The sequence below is a fragment of the Mastacembelus armatus genome, chromosome 17 (assembly GCF_900324485.2).
Source record: "Mastacembelus armatus chromosome 17, fMasArm1.2, whole genome shotgun sequence".
Lineage (NCBI taxonomy): Eukaryota > Metazoa > Chordata > Actinopteri > Synbranchiformes > Mastacembelidae > Mastacembelus > Mastacembelus armatus.
In genome coordinates this window covers 17,957,222-17,974,605 of record NC_046649.1, presented here as the reverse complement: position 1 = coordinate 17,974,605, position 17,384 = coordinate 17,957,222, and the positions used below count along the sequence as shown (strand labels likewise).

The window sequence follows — 17,384 nt, the reverse complement described above, 5'->3', positions numbered from 1 at the left end:
GAATAGAGTGAACCATTATCCTAAAACGTAGTTCCCTGACCGGGAATCGAACCCGGGCCGCGGCGGTGAGAGCGCCGAATCCTAACCACTAGACCACCAGGGACTGCAAGTTCCTTCCTAGTCGTATCTCTCAAAGCTGTCAGACATAATATGGTTTAGATGCCTACAGTGGGTATGAAATTATATTTATTTAGGCAACGCACCCTTATGTAACTTATATTATTATTATTTATTCAATAGGGTGCAGAGCAATTAGATCGGTTTTTGGTCAGAAAGTACAGCAGGTACAAATGCAATGAAAACACACACTTAACACTGTACAGAAATCTCAAGATCTCATGAACTCATCCTTTAGTCCAAATTGTTCTGCATTATTAAGGTCGACTATGCTCTGAGGTGTCACTCCTCGAGGTGTTTCCGTGATGTGGCCCTGGTAGCCTACATATGAATGAGCTCAATCTTTGTTTAATCCCTGCTGCTGCATGCTCTATCTTGTTATTCACTGACGTACTGCTGCAGGGTTGATTCCCTCAGCATTAAGTCACTCCATATGTCCTTCCTTCTGACAGATATTTACCTGCATCTGGAGACACATCAACACCGGAACGTAAGCGATTCCATCTTTCAGAATAAAGGTTAAAGGAACGATTGTGCGTTTTTGCACCACTTTGCAGTTTGAACGCGCTTTCAGTTATTTTCTCCTTGGATTGTAAAAATGCATTTCTGTATTGAAACACTGAATATCTGACAATGTAGGCCAGCTTAGCATCTCCCAGCATACCAAGGTCTGCTCTCCATGGATGTATCCATGACTTTGAGTTCATGAGTGAGGAGTTTATGCCCTTCCTGTTCCCACTGGTGCTCCTGTTGCTTTTGCAATCTCAAATAGGCTTTAAGTAAACCATTTACTAGAAGCATCCAAGATCCCTTCTGCTCAAAAATGTGTTCTGGTTATTGCTGAATGTTACTGTGGATGAATGTTTGTTCTTCATTGAGCAAATGAAAACATTTTACTCTGAAAGACTCTTCAAATAAATGTGCTGAAAGCTGAAACTTTCTCAGTCCTCACTTTAAATCTGGATTAAAAAAATCTACTTGCCATGATGATGATGATGTATGTATATATGTACGCTTATAAAAAATAGGTGTGTGTTTAAAGACATGTTTAATAAAGAATTGTTTGATTAACATAGGGTAGTGAAGACCTATTCAAAGTATAAAATGTGTCCTCAGTATTAGCTATGTTATTGGTGTTTGCGTAACACGCTGAAATATGCACATGCACTGAAATATGTCTACGTATACAAGGCATGCTTTTAGTATTCTGTGATAATTGTTGTAAGTGGTTATAATTATATTCATGCATTAACTAATCCCAGATTGCAAAAGGACGTACACACAAACGTGCAGACCTACAGTGCCAGAAAAAAAACAGAAACCCTGTTAAGCACGGCAAGTTCTTTTATTTTGAACTTCAGGACCGGAAGTTGTATGTTTCGCTGTTGCTTGATCGACACTGTTCAGTCCGGTTATTTACACGAAACTACTTCAGGGGAATGCAGCGTTGATAATCAACTACACCGTAAGTATCCGTTGTACTATTGCCTCCACAGTTTATTTTGATACATATGTACCTTTACTGACACTCTTTCAGTGTAATTACTCGCATGTTTTCCCAACTGAAGTAACGTTAAAGCTTGTTACAAAGCCGGTGTGTAGGTTAACGTTAGCGTTAACCTAGCTAGTTTACCAGCTAAGCTAACTGTCTTCCCTCGGTGGGATTCACTTTATTTAACATGCAGGTTTACATTTGTTTCTATTCGTTTAATCTCGAACAAGCCTTTAGGTTTGTGGCGCCTTTTATGCTGCTCTTGCTCAGAATAATCCACGGAGGAAATGCCTGATTATCTTCTGAGTCCTTTAGTTATGGCGCTCGGCAACCAGCCACACTCCGAAATGATTCTTTTCTTTTGTTGAGACCAGTCAATTTAAATGAGGTTTAAATGAGTGAAATGATAAATACTGGGGAGAATAGTTAAATCCCACTCTTTAATCCAATCAGTGATGGCTGGTTCAAGGAGGAGATGATGTACGTAGGACTGGTATGCAGAGGTCTGACATCATCCAGAAAGTCTTTCAAAACTAGAGCTCTCGCCAAATAAGGAGGAGAGAAACAGGGTGATAAGAGGTGACTTACCATGTAGGCGTAAAGGTAATTCTGGTTTATAACTAAGACGAGTATCACAGAGTCTACATGGTATTGTTTGGCTCACTGTGCTGTCTGTGTAATATATCCAGTTCAGTCCCAGCCAGTCTTTATTGGGTTTCTGTCTTTTTTGTTTCGCCGTAGTGATTCATCACCATCAGTCCTGTCAGCACATCATGGCTGGCTTCAGGCAAGAGGATGTCGAGTTGTATTATGAGATGGGAGAGGAGCTGGGCAGGTATGTTATCTAGATGTCTTATATTTTCTTCTCAGTCTGATACGCCTCCATACAACTACACTGTTCACATTTGGCCGCAGTCGCTGGAGGACAGCCAAGCCACAGTAATGACGCTTTGGAAAAACAAGTAGTTTCATCGGCAATATTTTCTATCTCTATGGCAGTGCACATATATGTGTTTGTTTTGTTTTTTTTTAATATCAGTGCTTGTAGTTTTCTGTACATAATAACAAAGTGCAGTCAGATTGCACATGGTTACTTGATATGCATTTTAATGACCATTCATAACAACAGTCCAGGGCCAAAGTATGTGTCAGCCACATGTTAAAATATCCACTTGTACCCTTCTACACTGTGTCTCATAGTTTAGAGATGAATCATCAATAATTTGTAGTAGATTAAACTGAAGTTTCTACCTTGACTGTTTTCTCCTGCAGTAATGCAGCAAAAGCATGACGTCATTGCGTCTCAGTGTCACTTTCTCTCTCTGCTGTGGTGTAGTGTTTGCTCTACAGGAGAAGACACTGTGCATGCACTTTGTGTGTGCACAGTTTCATTTACACCAACATCAGTGTCTTTTGTTTCTAAAACCACAACTCTACCAATGTAGTGGGAATTAACTTGTTTCCTGTGTTTTTCAAAATCGTCAAATTCGGTTTATCCCCAGGCCTTTTAAAGGTTGTTTTAAAAAAACTTTAATCAGAGGCAGAAATGTCTTGATAAGATGCATATTTTAGCACAATAATGAGTACTGTTTTTTTTTTTTTTTTTTTTCTCTGGTGAAACAGAATATTTCCTTGTCATTGGTCCTTTTCACCTTAGTGATTTATCATCATTGGCTTCACATGATTCACATGATGCCTGGCTGTTGCATTCTGAAGAAGAAAACTCACACTCTGGTTTAGTTAAACTCCACGACAAGTCCACAGTGATCGCTGTCCATCATAGATTTTTTTTATAGCCTAATAGTAATGTGTTGATTTAGCCTATGTGCCACATGTGAAACAAATAACTTTTTTTTTTTTTTTTTTTTTTTTTAAATCACCTTTGTTCTCTTCTCCCTGCAGTGGACAATTTGCCATCGTCCGTAAGTGCAAGGAGAAGAGCACTGGTGTTGAATATGCAGCCAAGTTTATCAAGAAGCGGCGACTGTCCTCCAGTCGGCGGGGGGTGAGTCGGGAAGAGATCGAGCGCGAGGTCAACATCCTGCGGGAGATCCAGCACAGCAACATCATCACCTTGCACGATATCTTCGAAAACAAAACCGACGTGATCTTGATCCTGGAGCTGGTGTCCGGCGGAGAGCTCTTTGACTTCCTGGCTGAGAAGGAGTCTCTAACAGAAGAGGAGGCCACCCAGTTTCTCAAACAGATCCTGGACGGCGTTCAGTATCTCCACTCCAAACGCATCGCTCACTTTGACCTCAAGGTCAGCAGTCTGTTTGCTTATGACGGTTTGTTTGAGGCTCTGGGCCAACAGTTGTAAGTGAGATGCTAGTGTGAAGTTCAGTAAAGGTGCTGACAGAGGTTCTTGTAGTACTGCAAGTACCTGGCACTTCAGGGCTGTATACACACAAGGTGGTGCTGCTACTTGTGTGGAAAAAGTGTACAGGCCACTACGCCTTAGTAGCACAGAGCAAACCTGAAAGATGTTTTTGACTTATTTTTAGCTGCAGTGATTAGAAAATATTAGTATTTTTAGATGGATAAACAAACTTGTATTGTAAAGTTTATGTTGCAGATGAGCTGGAAAGCATGTCTTATAGGGTTGTCCTTTAAAGCTGCACTTATCAATATTTTTATATTCGCAATGATCAGTGTGTGATGTTGATTGTCCTCAGTTTTACATAGTGGTTTAGAATCCTTGTTTTTTTTTTTGCCTAGTCTTGTTTCCAGATGTAGACAGCTGTTTAGAGTTGGGCAAAACGTCAAAAAAATTCACTGTACACGTTTTTACTTTGCTGGGATTCTTTGTGGACGTGTTCAATTAAAAACATTCCCTCCTTCTCACACTGGTTTATCTTTCAGCCTGAGAATATTATGCTGCTGGATAAGAACGTCCCCAACCCCAGGATCAAACTGATTGACTTTGGAATTGCTCATCAGATTAAAGCAGGAAACGAATTCAAGAACATTTTTGGGACACCAGAGTTTGTTGGTAAGATCCTGTTGAATATCAGATGCACACAGTTAAAATCGGCTCATGCCCAGGCTGGCAAAGACAGTAAGTTAAGCATCCCATCTGGTTTGAATGAAAGCACTCATTCCTCTGTGCTTCACAGCTCCAGAAATAGTCAACTATGAGCCACTTGGACTGGAGGCAGACATGTGGTAAGACATCAACATGCTGTTTTTCCCTCCTCTGAAGCTGTACACAGATCTGCGTGACCACTTCCATTCATTTTTTGCTCTTCTCATCTCTGCAGGAGCATTGGAGTAATCACATACATTCTGTGAGTAATGCTTCACATCATACCTGACTGTTGGCATTTATAGAAACAGAAATGACTCACCCTCCATATGTGGTGTAAAGCAAAGTCTGTGTTAATGTTAGGTTGAGTGGTGCTTCACCGTTTCTGGGCGAGACCAAGCAGGAGACCCTGACTAACATCTCAGCTGTCAACTATGACTTTGATGAAGAATATTTCAGCAATACAAGCGAGTTGGCCAAGGACTTCATACGGCGTTTGTTGGTTAAGGATCCAAAGTATGAACTTTTTCAGAATTTATGCCAAACGAAAAGAAGAGAAATGTCTTTTCTTAGCAGAAATTCTGAACAAGTTTTCTTATTGGTTGATAATTTTTCTTTTTCAGGAAGAGAATGACAATTGATGACAGTCTTGAACACCCCTGGATTAAGGTAGGTGTTTTATTTTGCGTTTATATCTGGTTATTCAGTGACGTCTACAGTCATTTTTACATTCAGGTGTGCTGAAAGTGCTGTGAAATCAATCCATGCTTTGGTGTCTTCGTAACTAGATTATTGTACTTTATTAAACTGTTGGAGACAGTGCTTGTCAAGATATTTATAAAGTTGTTCTTTTTTTATTCCCAGGTGATTAAGAGGCGAAATGTGCGGCAGGAGGATAAAGACCACAAGCCTGAGCGCAGGCGCCTGAAGACCACTCGTCTGAAGGAGTACACCATCAAGTCCCACTCCAGCATGCCACCTAACAACACCTACATCAACTTCGAGCGTTTCTCCCAGGTGCTCGAGGAGATTGCAGCAGCAGAGGAAGGCCTGAAGGAGCTGGAGTGCAACCAGCGCTCGTGCCGAGAGGACGTGGCAGCATTGCTGTCCATCTACGAGGAGAAGGAGGGTTGGTACAAGGAGGAGAACCAGAGCATCTCCAGCGACCTGAGCCACATTCGCCAAGAGCTGCAGCGTACTCAAGCTCAGCGAAAGAAGTGCCAGGAGGACGCCCGGGTCACCATGCAGGCTACCAACATTCTCAAGCGCAAGTTTGGACGCCTGGAAAACCGCTATGAGGCCCTGGCTGAGCAGGTGGCTTCTGAAGTCCGCTGGGTGGAGGAGCTGGTCAAGTCCGTATCTGCAGAGAAGGATGGCCTCGGCTCTGGCAGCATGCCTTGAGGTGGGCAGCAGTGACATTTTTATTCTCAAGTATACTCCTGCCCGTCTTCTCTGCATGTGTGCCACACAGCAGGGTTTCAATGGGTTAGTTTCCATCATAAGCTTTCCTGCTCCTGTCTGAAGGGAAATAGGTTTTACCCTGTATGTGTCATGCTTGAGAGAAAAAGCAAGAAGCAATATACTGAACCCATTTCTCCATGGAGAACCTCATTCCTGTGTTTTTCTAAATTCTAAATAAAATTAGAATTTCAGATTTTATGTACTGTAATTCAGCTGTTATGCATATTAGTTAACTTTATTTGCAAACCATGTTGACTTGTTTGCAGTTTTTAGTATTGCAGATGTAGAATACATTCAATTATTTATCTTGGTCTACTCGGTTGCACCTGCCTCAGGTTATTGGCCAGTTAAATGGGAAAGCGTCACAATATACAGATGTTAGTCAGGTTTGTTGAGAATTCAGGGGTATTTATCTATCTGGTTACATGCATTTCAGATTTGATCGCAGCTGACTTTAAATTTCTCTCATATTTTAAGACAGTCATCTATAAAGGATGCAATTAACAACCTCACCGTAGAAGATTTAGGGTAATGCTTCATTTAATAGATCTGTTATTTTCTAATGATGATTTTTAAATGTTTCCTGGAAAGGACCATGTCGTTTGGTAATAATTAAAGGCAAACTAAGATGTTCTATTGTAATTAGTTTAATTAGTTGTCAGAGGAGGTTTTTGGAAATGTATTTAAACCTCAGTATTTATTTATTGTGCATTTATTTGTGGAAACTTAAATTTTTTTTATTCTCTAAATGGTGTGTGCTTGTTGATTTGCTCTGACTAAAAGTGATAAGTAATATAGCACTTGAAGTTAACAGAAAGTGTACCAACCAATGCTCTCTGTTTTATCTCTGATTAATATAAATTTACATGGGTCTTTTCAGGAAACCTCAAAGGTAATTATTTGAAAAATACAGATCTGTAAAGTACCAGATTCAGAATGTATAAACTCATCTTTGCAGTGCCTGATTGACCATACTGCCTCTGCGAACATGCATCCGTCATTGAGTTAATGGCGTTTCTATCACATTGATATCATTCAGTGTCGTATGCGCAGCAACTTTTGCACAGTAGCCTTGGAAACCAAATAGTGTGCATGGAAACTTTCTCTATAACTTGTAACTGCATTAGCTGTTGCCATTCGGACCGTCCCTGCACACATTCCACTGAAGTTTCACATCCAAGCAACACATTCCCCATGTGTAGTAAATATACAATATAGTCAGTAGTATTTTTTTAGTAGAGAAATGTACTCATTTGCACTTAAGTGATTACAGTCTAAAATATATTTTAATCTGTATTAGGTGAGAAAAAAAGCTGTAAAGATGTTAAAAAATAAACAAACGTTACCACTGTTACTTTGCTGTAAAGTCTGATCTGTGTTGTTGTTGTGTGAATGTGAAGTAATCACATTTGAACTTTCTTCTAACGTTACTCTGTGCAGTAATAAGCTTAATATTCAGCTTAGTGAAAACATTTCATTGTAGCACATTAATTTTCATCATGAGCTCAAAGATTTGATGAGGTCTTCCTGTACTCAGCTCATTGTAGCATTTTCATCTTAAAAATATCAAGAGGGCCCTCTGCTGGTGGTATCACAAAATACATAATCATTTTTAAAAAGGACTTTTAGTTTAAGTCTCTGCAAAGATCATAAAACACAATCTGTACATTTATCTCATGGACGTAAAGCTGAAATGAGTTAACAAAATCTTTTCTATGCTTCTCTGCAAATGATTAAAGCAGCAATACCCCACAGGTAAATGTACTGCATTTAAAATCTTCATTGCTTCAAAATGTAGAAATATTCTCTTGCCTCAGAATAAGAAATAGAAATAAGATAAAGAAGCTCTCTCCAGTCACACTGTAAAAAAATCAGTTTCTGGGACTTTACTGGAAGCCTTTATCAACATAGTAACAATTATTAAACGTTTTATGTTTTATTCATATGACAATAACAATAAATAACCTTGTAATGAGTTAGTTTTCATAATTCATTACAACTTGCTGATGATGAATATCAAATTTTAGTAGACAATAATCTGTTATGTAAACTTTGAGATTGTACAGCAGTCAGATGTTAAGTTGTCCTTTTTGTTTACAAATGATACAAACAACTTTTTAAAACCATTTTGAAACAAATGGATGGAGTCAAAGTGGTCTCAGGAAATGAAACTGCGGCCTGTGCGTTCACGACTTCAGCTCAATACAATCCGCTCCACTCCAAGAATGAGCTGGACAGCTTAAAGATGACCAGTGCGTCCTAACTGTCTCTGCAGATGTGGAGAGTTAACAAACACCATCTTGGGCCATATGAACACACAATACTTATGCATCTTTCAAAGAATTAATGTGGGCACAGAGTTTCAGTGCAGGTCCCAGTTTAAGGTTCATGGTGCTGACCAGGTGATCCTCTGTGAGAAGCAGCAGAGCCTGTCCATCGATTTCCTGGGAACGAAACTCTGCGGCTACGTCCTGACCACCTGTAGAGAAGATAGGATGTGATTTCCTCACATTCGAGAAGCTGAACCTTTTTGTTTAAAGAATGCCTAACATCAGTCATCAAGGTAACTAATCTAATCTCTGGTCTAATTGTTTCTGCTCCACTCTCTAAGCTTAAATTACAACATCAGGCAATCAATATCTGGCAGCATTCATTTGATGCACAGGTGGTGATTCACTTAATGTCCCTGAAGGCAACAAGTTAACAGCCTCAGTTAAATGTAAAGTATCTTGGGAGAACAGTACATTGTTTTATTTATTTAAGCCTTCTTTTACAGGGGTAGGTTGGCCAAGGACACATGGACATGTTTATCATCAGGGAGACAGAGAAGTTACCAAATATGTTCAGAAAGTGCTTCTTGCTAATGAATTATAGTGTAGAATGTATTGCTCTTTATGGTTTCACAAGCGGCCCTTCTCCCTTTCTGTACTCCATGCTCCTGGTCTTCGTCCTCCTCAGCTGTCTTTAATTATTCAGCACTGTGTGTGGAAGTGGTGTACAATGAAATGCCCATTTACCTTTCTACCCTGATACATAATCTGTAGCCATAATTGCCGTATTTAGTGACAAAGGTTTGTTACCTGGCAGGGACTTGATGTAAATAAACACTTGTTCCACGTTCCACTGAGATGGACAGGCAGCGTCTTCTTCTCTGTCAGAAATACTGGTCGTTTCTGTGGTCCTCTGCTCCTCCCGCTTCTTCTCAGCCTGTTTGCGAAGTCTTGTTGTCATGGGAACGGGAGGCTCATCTTCATCCTCCTCCACCTCTTCCTCTTCCTCCTCTCTCAGCGAGCTCTGCTGGGCCTGCTCCGAGTCAAACGACCTACGAGGCTGCAGAGCACCAAGACAATCAAATGTCTACTGTGATGTTTAGGTTCAGGTTACGTACTGCAGGTCTAAACCAGGCTCTGGCCTTCGTTGTCTCAGATTCAATTGTTTTGGCCTTTGGGTGTAGTAGTTAGTTTCACTCTGATGATATCAATACATTTTGAGTCAAGTTGACCTCCGCAATGTTTTGAAGAAATTTGCTTCATGTTTATTGTCTACAAAGTTGTTGACTCCATAAGCAGTGGGTCAGGGGTCAGGATACCCATCCAGTTGCTTATAGGATAAATCTGATGATTAACAATGTACTAAAACAGGAAAAATCTGTCTCCCGCTATGTTTTGTTTCTGTAGCTGTTCCCCAGAGAGCAGCTTGTCCTACAGGACTAGTTATCCCTGCAGCATTTCTGTATTTTGCAATATTCACCAGGTCAATGATCTGAACTGACCTGTCTCAGAAAATGTTCTCTGGAGGCTCCGTTGACTCTGGTGGGGGGTCGTCCTCTCCTGCCCATCGGCCTGTGACCCCAGCGACTTGCCCTCAGCATGGTGATACGCTTGGTGCAGCTCACACTGAACCTAACACAGAGTATTATATCAGATATGTACTACGTGCAGATACATGAACAGGCATGAGTCATTGGGCTTTGGGCTGATGGTCTGCATTTGTCCTCCCTTTGATGCCTGGACTCCAAGGGAAACCTGGAAGTCATTATGTACTTCAGATTTGTTCTTATAGCTATAATGGATGTCAGATGTTGTGTCTCACCACCACCGAGACAGGCTGCATTTTTTTTGTCTTGTGTGGAAGACATTAGCATTATACACAATATTTTTATTTATACAGAGCTGCTCTTTTATAACAACACTATGCATTTTTTATTCATGAAGTTAGAATCAATCTTTTGTTGTTGGTCTCTGCACAAAGGCATGTGGTGCTCATTGTCTCTTCAAACAGTGTGTTGAACTTGAGGCAGCACTAACATTGAAAAAAAGGATTATATAAACCACATTGTAGTTGGACAATAACATAATGACAGGAGTTCTTCATTGTTTTTCTTAAAACAAACCTTACAACAAATCAACAAATATAAAGGTAAAAACCAAAATGAACAATGTTTTGTTTAATTTCTATTGGAGTTGTACATTTTTAAAAATGTTATATTTTATTAAATTTATCTGATAATGCATCTGTACATTTTCAGCACTGAATTGTTGCAAACAAGACTTGATACTGTGTGTGCTGGTTCATTGGCCTGTTCTTAATGTACTTTCTGAGCACCAGAAACACATTAATCGCATCTGGATGTGTGAGTGGTTTGTTTACCTTCTGACACATGTCATGGAGCAGAAGCGTTTGGAACGCAGAAACGTGTGAGCGTAACCTCTGCTCCCACAGTATTCACACTGCAGCACACCTGCCACACTCTCCCCGAGCTCTGCAACTTCAGAGGACCAGCTGTTAGTTGCACACATACATATAGTACATACACACACACACACACACAGTCCTCACCATCTGCTGCAGGGACATCATTTTCCATCTCTGAGTCTGTTGAATCTGATTGGTCAGCATCCAAAGGACTGTCCTCTGCTGCTGCATCCCCATTGGTCTGTACCTCCTGGGAGTCTGGAAGTGAAGCCTGCTGGTCTGTGAACAAGGAGGAAGGGCCCACCTGCATCATGGGGTACAGTTAAAAACATTGAATGTTGCTCTGCAATGGATGAAGAAACAGTGGTGTTTAAAGGATAAACCTGCTAATTTTCACTGTATTTTTTCTTAACAAATCCCATGTAAAGACCAAAGCCAACATTGCATCGTGACTATTAAGTATTGTCCGTGCGTCAAAATTCCTCTGTACCATTAAGTGCCACTTCTGTTTAAAATACACATCATTTAACCACATCAGTGTACTGGCTGACGCATTCTTTCATTATGATAACCTCAATGAACATGGCTAAAAATAGTCCCCTTTATTGCACCTTGTATTCCTGCTTGAGTAACTATGGCTGAACACTACAGCGCCCAGCTGTTTCAGGGACATTTAAAAATGAAGCTTTTACTGTGACACTGTGATTCGTAAAAATTGGCTGAGTACCACTGACAACATGAAGTCAGAGAATTTTAGGAGAAAATTTTGGTTTGGGTTTTTTTTTTTATGGGCTTTGCTGACAACAGAATATCAGCAGCTTTGTTGTTTAAAGATAACACTATAATATGATCATGTTTTGTCATCCATGTGTGCTGCTAAACAACTTTTAGAAGTTAGGAATTTGCCTTTTTCCTACTTCCTCCCCAGTGTTTTCTGTTGACATCTGATTGTGTGTTTCCCAGATACAGTAGAGTATTTAAGCTGCATCTGCTGGTCAGTTCTTCATTTTAACTAAATGAGGTCCCTACTCTTGCTTCTGATGCCAAATTTGGATGTTTGCTGATGTTATAAGTAACTGAAAATGTTTCATGCCACATTACTGCTGTACCTGCACAAAACCATCAAACAACAACTTGACCCCAGAAATGCAGGCTATGTTTTCAAAGATTTCAAAGTGAGCTTTAGCTTCAACTGCAATATCCACCTCTGAAGAGGTGCCTTGGTGCCCTGAGCTTTTACTGTGTACATACCGGGAATGGTTCCAGGCCCTCATGGATCACAAAACCCTCAATGAGGTGTGTGAGGACAGGAGTTGTACGCATCCTTTCAGGGCTTCCTGGGAGGCTGGATGGGGCAGAGGGAGGCTGGCAGGGGCTTCTTACTGCAGCGGGAAGGATGGGAGAAGGTAGAAGAGGAGGAGGAGGATTGTTGCTGCTGCTGCTGTTGGTGGTGAGCCGAGAGGGCTCCTCCATCTGTGGAGGTCTGATCACTGAGTGACTGGATATTACAGAGGATGAACCCATCACTGCTGGACAATAAGAAGTTAAAAAAAAAAATAGACGTGAGGAGTGTTTCTCACACAGTTAGACCAAAATAATTTTATACATTCAGTTATTTTCAGTTTAATTCAAGATGTCCTTTTAATATGCAGTTCATTTTTTGTTTTTATTCTTTTATTGTCATATTTTACCAGCACCATTCTGCTTAGGAGGCACAGTGAGAGGTGCAGGGGTCCTGTCTCTCTGTGGACTTGGACAACGTTCATCTTTTCTCTCTTCTGAGCTCAGTCCATTCACTTTGCATGACTGCCCCGACTGAAATTCAAATAAATCCTTGGTTAAACCAGTATATAATGCAAACAGGAAATCTCCAAACAAAACATGGCAACTCACCAGTGGAATTCCACTGGGTCTGACCGGATGGACCTTCAGATCAACAGCCACTGTCTGAGGAGGAGGCAAGTTCTGGTAGGGCATCTGGACCAAGGCCTCCGCTACAGGCAGCTCCTGCTCTGGCAGCAGCACCTGTCCGGAGTGGACAGCCAAAGCCTGGACTGAGGTCATGGACAGCCTCTGCACTGAGGCCGGGGGGTTCTGTGGCAGCCTGGGGAGAACCAGAGGAGGAGGAGGAGGTGGAGGTTGGTTCTGCACTTGTAGGAATGAGGTCCGACGCTGCGGAGCAGCCACCAGAGGAGGAGGCTGAGGCTGAACGGTGGCAGCTGGGACTGAGGTCTGAGTTGAAGATGTAAACACACTGGTGACAGATGGAGGTGATGGACAGGAAGAGGAGGTGGTCTGAGTATCATTATTGGTTTGTGAATGGGTGCTGGGAGTGGTCAGTCTTTTAACTGACAGAGGAAGAGGACTGGAGTTGGGTTCTTGTGGTGCTAGTCTGAGGGCAATGGGCTGGAGCTGTCTGGAGCTGGGAGCTCCTCCTGTACCCTGTTGGAGGATGAGCTGGTGCTGTGCAACCCTCTGGCCTGGTGGACAGGGCAGCTGCTGCTTGACCACAGCATGAGTCTGCACTGGACAGTAGGCTGCAGGGAGGGTGAGGAGCAGAAAGCCGTGAGGAACAACAGCTCAAATGTACACAACAAATGTGCAAAAATAATTAAAAAGAGGTACTAAATAAGTTCCACTTTTTCAGGCTTGATCAGAAAGGAACAACACATATCACGGGCCAACTAAGAGGGTAACATTATAATTTCAGTTCAGAAAAAGCATTGACTTTAACCTGATGAATAAAAACAACATGATTACATCACATTAAGGGGAGTCTAAGCCAGTTTAGCAACAAACACTTGACCTTTTTTGTTTTATTTTTCTTTATGTAATAAATGAGAAATTAATTTTGTAATCAAAACATATCAACAAAAATACATAACAGGTCATCTATTCCAGCTTTATTAGGTGTGTTTTTGGTCGTTTCCATGAAAGCACATTATAATTACTTATTTGAACAGTAGCTGTTCAATAAATTAATAATAAAGTGATATGTACTTATTATGCTTGTAATAAAAAATTCAGTTTTGAAGCAAATAACATTATGAGTGTGTTAACTTTAACATCTCAGTTTCAAGGTTGTTAAATATAAGATCCAGGTTCATTCTAACCAGGTCAGATAGTTGTAGATACTTAAATTTTGTTACTGACATCACATAAACCTGACACATCTTGTAAACATTTCCTTTCAGCCTCATTATGTGAACACATTAGCTCACTTGGAGTGATAATCTGGGCCCCCGAGGCATCAGACTGTCCTGTTTCCTGTTTGTTTGAGGCGTCAGTCATCTGGTTGGGTTTCAGAGCACAGATTGATGTCTTGGACAAAGAGGCAGTTGGAGACGGGGCTTGGGACTGGGCAGATGGCTTCAAGATCACACTGTGGGCTGTAGCCAGAGTTCCAGGCAAGTGGGCCCGCAGAGCCAGATTCTGCACCTGAAAATATTTGCAAAAAGACACTTTTACACTTTTAAATAAACCTGCAACACAAATAATATCACTTTCATACAGTATTATCAATGGATCCACTGACAAGCAGCAAAATCCCATTCCTGTGTTTAACTTTCATACATATTTAGCAGATATATTTGAATTTTGCAGTGTCTCATGCTGAAGATTTGTCACAGGTATATGATAGTGAATTCTTGTGACATGCACGGGTTGTTTTAATTCTGTGCCTGGCAAAGTTTATACCTGACAGGAGTTAGGTAAAGAGGAGCAGGAGGTGACAGCAGGGAGGTCTGAGTGAACCGCAGCCACCGTTGCTGCAGGAGTTAAAATAAGCTGACAGGAGAAAAGGCTTTCAGTAAAAATAGAAATAGGGCAAATGAGCCAAGCAGCTTTAAAGTACCAGTGCAAACTGTAAGAATGACCAGGAGTTTTAAAGGTTTGTACCATCTGAGTCCGAAGGTACATCTGAGCTTGGTTACAGTTGACCGGCCTGTTTCCCAGAAGCATGGCCTGCTGGGATATGGTGGTTGCTGCAGCAGTGGAGTTGGATGTCTGACTTCGGCCAATCAGCTGGGCTGTCACTGGAGATGCTGGTAAAGTAATCTAGAGTTGGGGAAGTATAGTGAAGAATGTCAGAAGAAAGACTGAGCTTGGTTGATGAAAATGGTAACAAGATACTTACAGAATTTTGGGAAACACCTGCAGGTTGAACCAAACTGCCAGTGGATGAAGGAGACTGTCTTTGACACACTGATGCCTGAAAGGTATTGGGAACATTTTACACAGTCCCATCTCTCATACTCTTCATGTTTGCATTAATGCGTGACACAGACACAGTCTGACCTGCTGTATGGTGGCCAGACTCTGCAGATGAGGTGGGTGCTGGTGCTGCTGTAGGGCTGCTGTTTGCAGCATGAGGTGCTGCTGCTGAGCTGCATACATGTGGTGCAGATACTGGGCTGCCATGCTCTGAGGTCTATGGATGGCATGTTGGATCACCTGTTGACATGATGCGGTTTACAAATTGATTTTCATTCCAGTATATCCATCACAGTGCTATTAAAATCTCCTGAAATGTCTTTTGTTGCATTTATCAAATAGTTAAAACACTTCATATTTATTTTTTTATCATGATCTGATGCTGGTGATGTTGAAAATTCAGACCTGGACTGCCTGTCTGTCTGGTGGGATGATGCTGAGGGAGGTACAGGGCGCCTGGGTGCACGTGGTACTGCTGGACTGGACTGTTGCCATAGTGATGGCAACTGATGTGGTGGTGGTGGTGGTGATGGTGGTGGTGGCTTCAGTCCTATTAGAGCCTGCCTGCTTTTCCCCTGGGCTCTGCCTCTCCATCTCCCAGGTCATGTGCAGATTCAGTAAGGGGACAACTGTAGGAATTAAACACACAATGAACAACAGGTACTCAATCCCAACTTCATTTGAATCAATTTGCAGTATATATTAAACAGATATTAGATATTTGCTGCTAAAGCATTTAATTAACCAAGTCTTGAAAAAGAAGAGAAGCCTATTGGAGCTTTAAATGTTGTAGATATTAGTGTAAAGACAAAAGAGCCAGTGTTCATGCTGTAAGACTATGTGAGTCTGAATCGGTTTTGCAGGCATGTGTTTTTTTTTTATTTTTATTGTGCTTAAAAATCAACACCCAACCTCTGAATAAAAATCACTTCATCATTGGTTTCAGGAATAGTGACTGAATTCATCCTGTTCTGCTTTAAATTGTAAATAATTGAAAGATATTATTTTGATCTTCTTTAAAAATATATGAATTCATGTGATAAGTTTCACTGCAGCATAAATCGACTCATTTAGATCGGTTTCAATTAAAGGATCGTCTATTTTGGGGATTAAACCTGCAGTTAAAACATTTTGTCTATTGACAGCCTGACCAACATAGGTCATTTATGATTTAATGATAAATATATAATAAATATAGCTCTATGTCATTCATTTACATTCAGTTTAAACATATTTCCACAACCAAAAAGGCATATAAATAAAATTAATATAAACTCTAAACTAACAATAAAACTTAACCGATAATTCGCCAGGTGCAATACTGACTAAAGCTAAATGCTCAAAAGTTTATTATCTCCATTCGTTTTTATTTTCCCCCTTTATATTCGTGTAAAAGTACATTTTTTTTTACGTTTAAAAAAATTAATTTGCGTAGAGCTTTCTGTTTGACGTTGGTCATTTAAATACTATCCAATAATAGCCTAACAATGATCAGAGTATTTATTCTATATAACTAAACTATAACTATAAACTATAACTAACTATAAATATAAACAATCGTCACGAAGACCTAATGAATATGTATGAATAAGGTGATCAATTGGCCTATTTTTTCAAAGCAAAGTCTATTTTGTGCCAGTGAATCACCAGACATGCTTTTTATTTCTATTGCTGATACGAGTAAAATATATGTTTAATAATAATTCATTCATTTCAAAGAAACAGCCTTAAAATGTATCGACTCTTATTTCATTTAAAAGGACTAAGCTGATGGTTTGTGCGTCTAGCAGCTTGAATTGATTGTTTTCTGCTGCAGAGTCGGTTCTGCCCAATTAAAATCAGGTAAGCTATTCTCGATAAACCCTAATCCGTCACAAAAATTAGTCTTATCGTAAATAAAAAGCCCATAATTTAGGCTCCACCGGAGAATGCACTCAATAAATCAACATGTCAGTCCCTGTCGGTCTGCCTCCCACAGCTCTTTATGCATGCACAATCATTCACCTCTTGTCGGCGTTACCTGCCTGGTATTGATAGACATGGGCCATCAGGAACTGATCATACCCCTGCACATTGTCCCAGTCATGAAAGCTACTGATGCGTCAGTACTGTCTAAAATGGAGATAAAAACCAGACGGTTTACAGCAGGTAATATAAAAAAGTCTTGACACAGCACCGCTCGCAGTGCGGGAGGACTTTCCACATGCGGGGAGTCCGCTGCTGCGCTCACTGCATGGAGCGTCTGATGCTCCAAAATGTGTTTGCATCCGTGTTGAATGGCTTTTTATTCAAGCCTTTATTCAATCTTCTCTGCTTTAAGTCATCTTGTAGTAGATTCACTTCGGTCATTGTCCTGCTGCAGCGCTCAACCTCTGCTGAGCC

The 17,384-nt window shown here is 40.7% G+C and overlaps 2 protein-coding genes and 1 non-coding gene across 4 annotated transcripts; 1 reads left to right on the top strand and 2 right to left on the bottom strand.

Moving 5' to 3' along the window:
- Positions 1-31: 31 nt before the first annotated feature.
- On the bottom strand, positions 32-103 carry trnae-cuc (transfer RNA glutamic acid (anticodon CUC)). Its single transcript has one exon. It is a non-coding gene; the product is annotated as a tRNA-Glu (tRNA).
- Positions 104-1,512: 1,409 nt separating this feature from the next.
- Positions 1,513-7,449, top strand: dapk3 (death-associated protein kinase 3). 2 transcript variants are annotated; one of them, XM_026314444.1, is made up of 9 exons: positions 1,513-1,582; positions 2,351-2,444; positions 3,512-3,872; positions 4,472-4,601; positions 4,726-4,774; positions 4,870-4,896; positions 4,998-5,150; positions 5,258-5,303; positions 5,499-7,449. In XM_026314444.1, the coding sequence occupies exons 2-9, from the start codon at positions 2,383-2,385 to the stop codon at positions 6,033-6,035; spliced, it is 1,365 nt and encodes a 454-aa protein (XP_026170229.1). In that variant the 5' UTR covers positions 1,513-1,582; positions 2,351-2,382; the 3' UTR covers positions 6,036-7,449. The 2 variants fall into 2 exon arrangements, with proteins under 2 accessions (XP_026170229.1, XP_026170230.1); XM_026314445.1 differs by lacking the exon at positions 1,513-1,582 and adding an exon at positions 2,074-2,212.
- An 825-nt stretch (positions 7,450-8,274) lies between these two features.
- Positions 8,275-17,043, bottom strand: phc3 (polyhomeotic homolog 3 (Drosophila)). The gene is made up of 15 exons (XM_026314141.1): positions 17,007-17,043; positions 15,408-15,631; positions 15,087-15,242; positions 14,926-15,000; positions 14,688-14,846; positions 14,487-14,576; positions 14,012-14,228; positions 12,684-13,327; positions 12,488-12,605; positions 12,042-12,319; positions 10,935-11,094; positions 10,746-10,863; positions 9,868-9,997; positions 9,176-9,425; positions 8,275-8,574 (listed from the first exon to the last, which is right to left on the bottom strand). The coding sequence occupies exons 1-15, from the start codon at positions 17,041-17,043 to the stop codon at positions 8,420-8,422; spliced, it is 2,811 nt and encodes a 936-aa protein (XP_026169926.1). The 3' UTR covers positions 8,275-8,419.
- Positions 17,044-17,384: the final 341 nt, after the last annotated feature.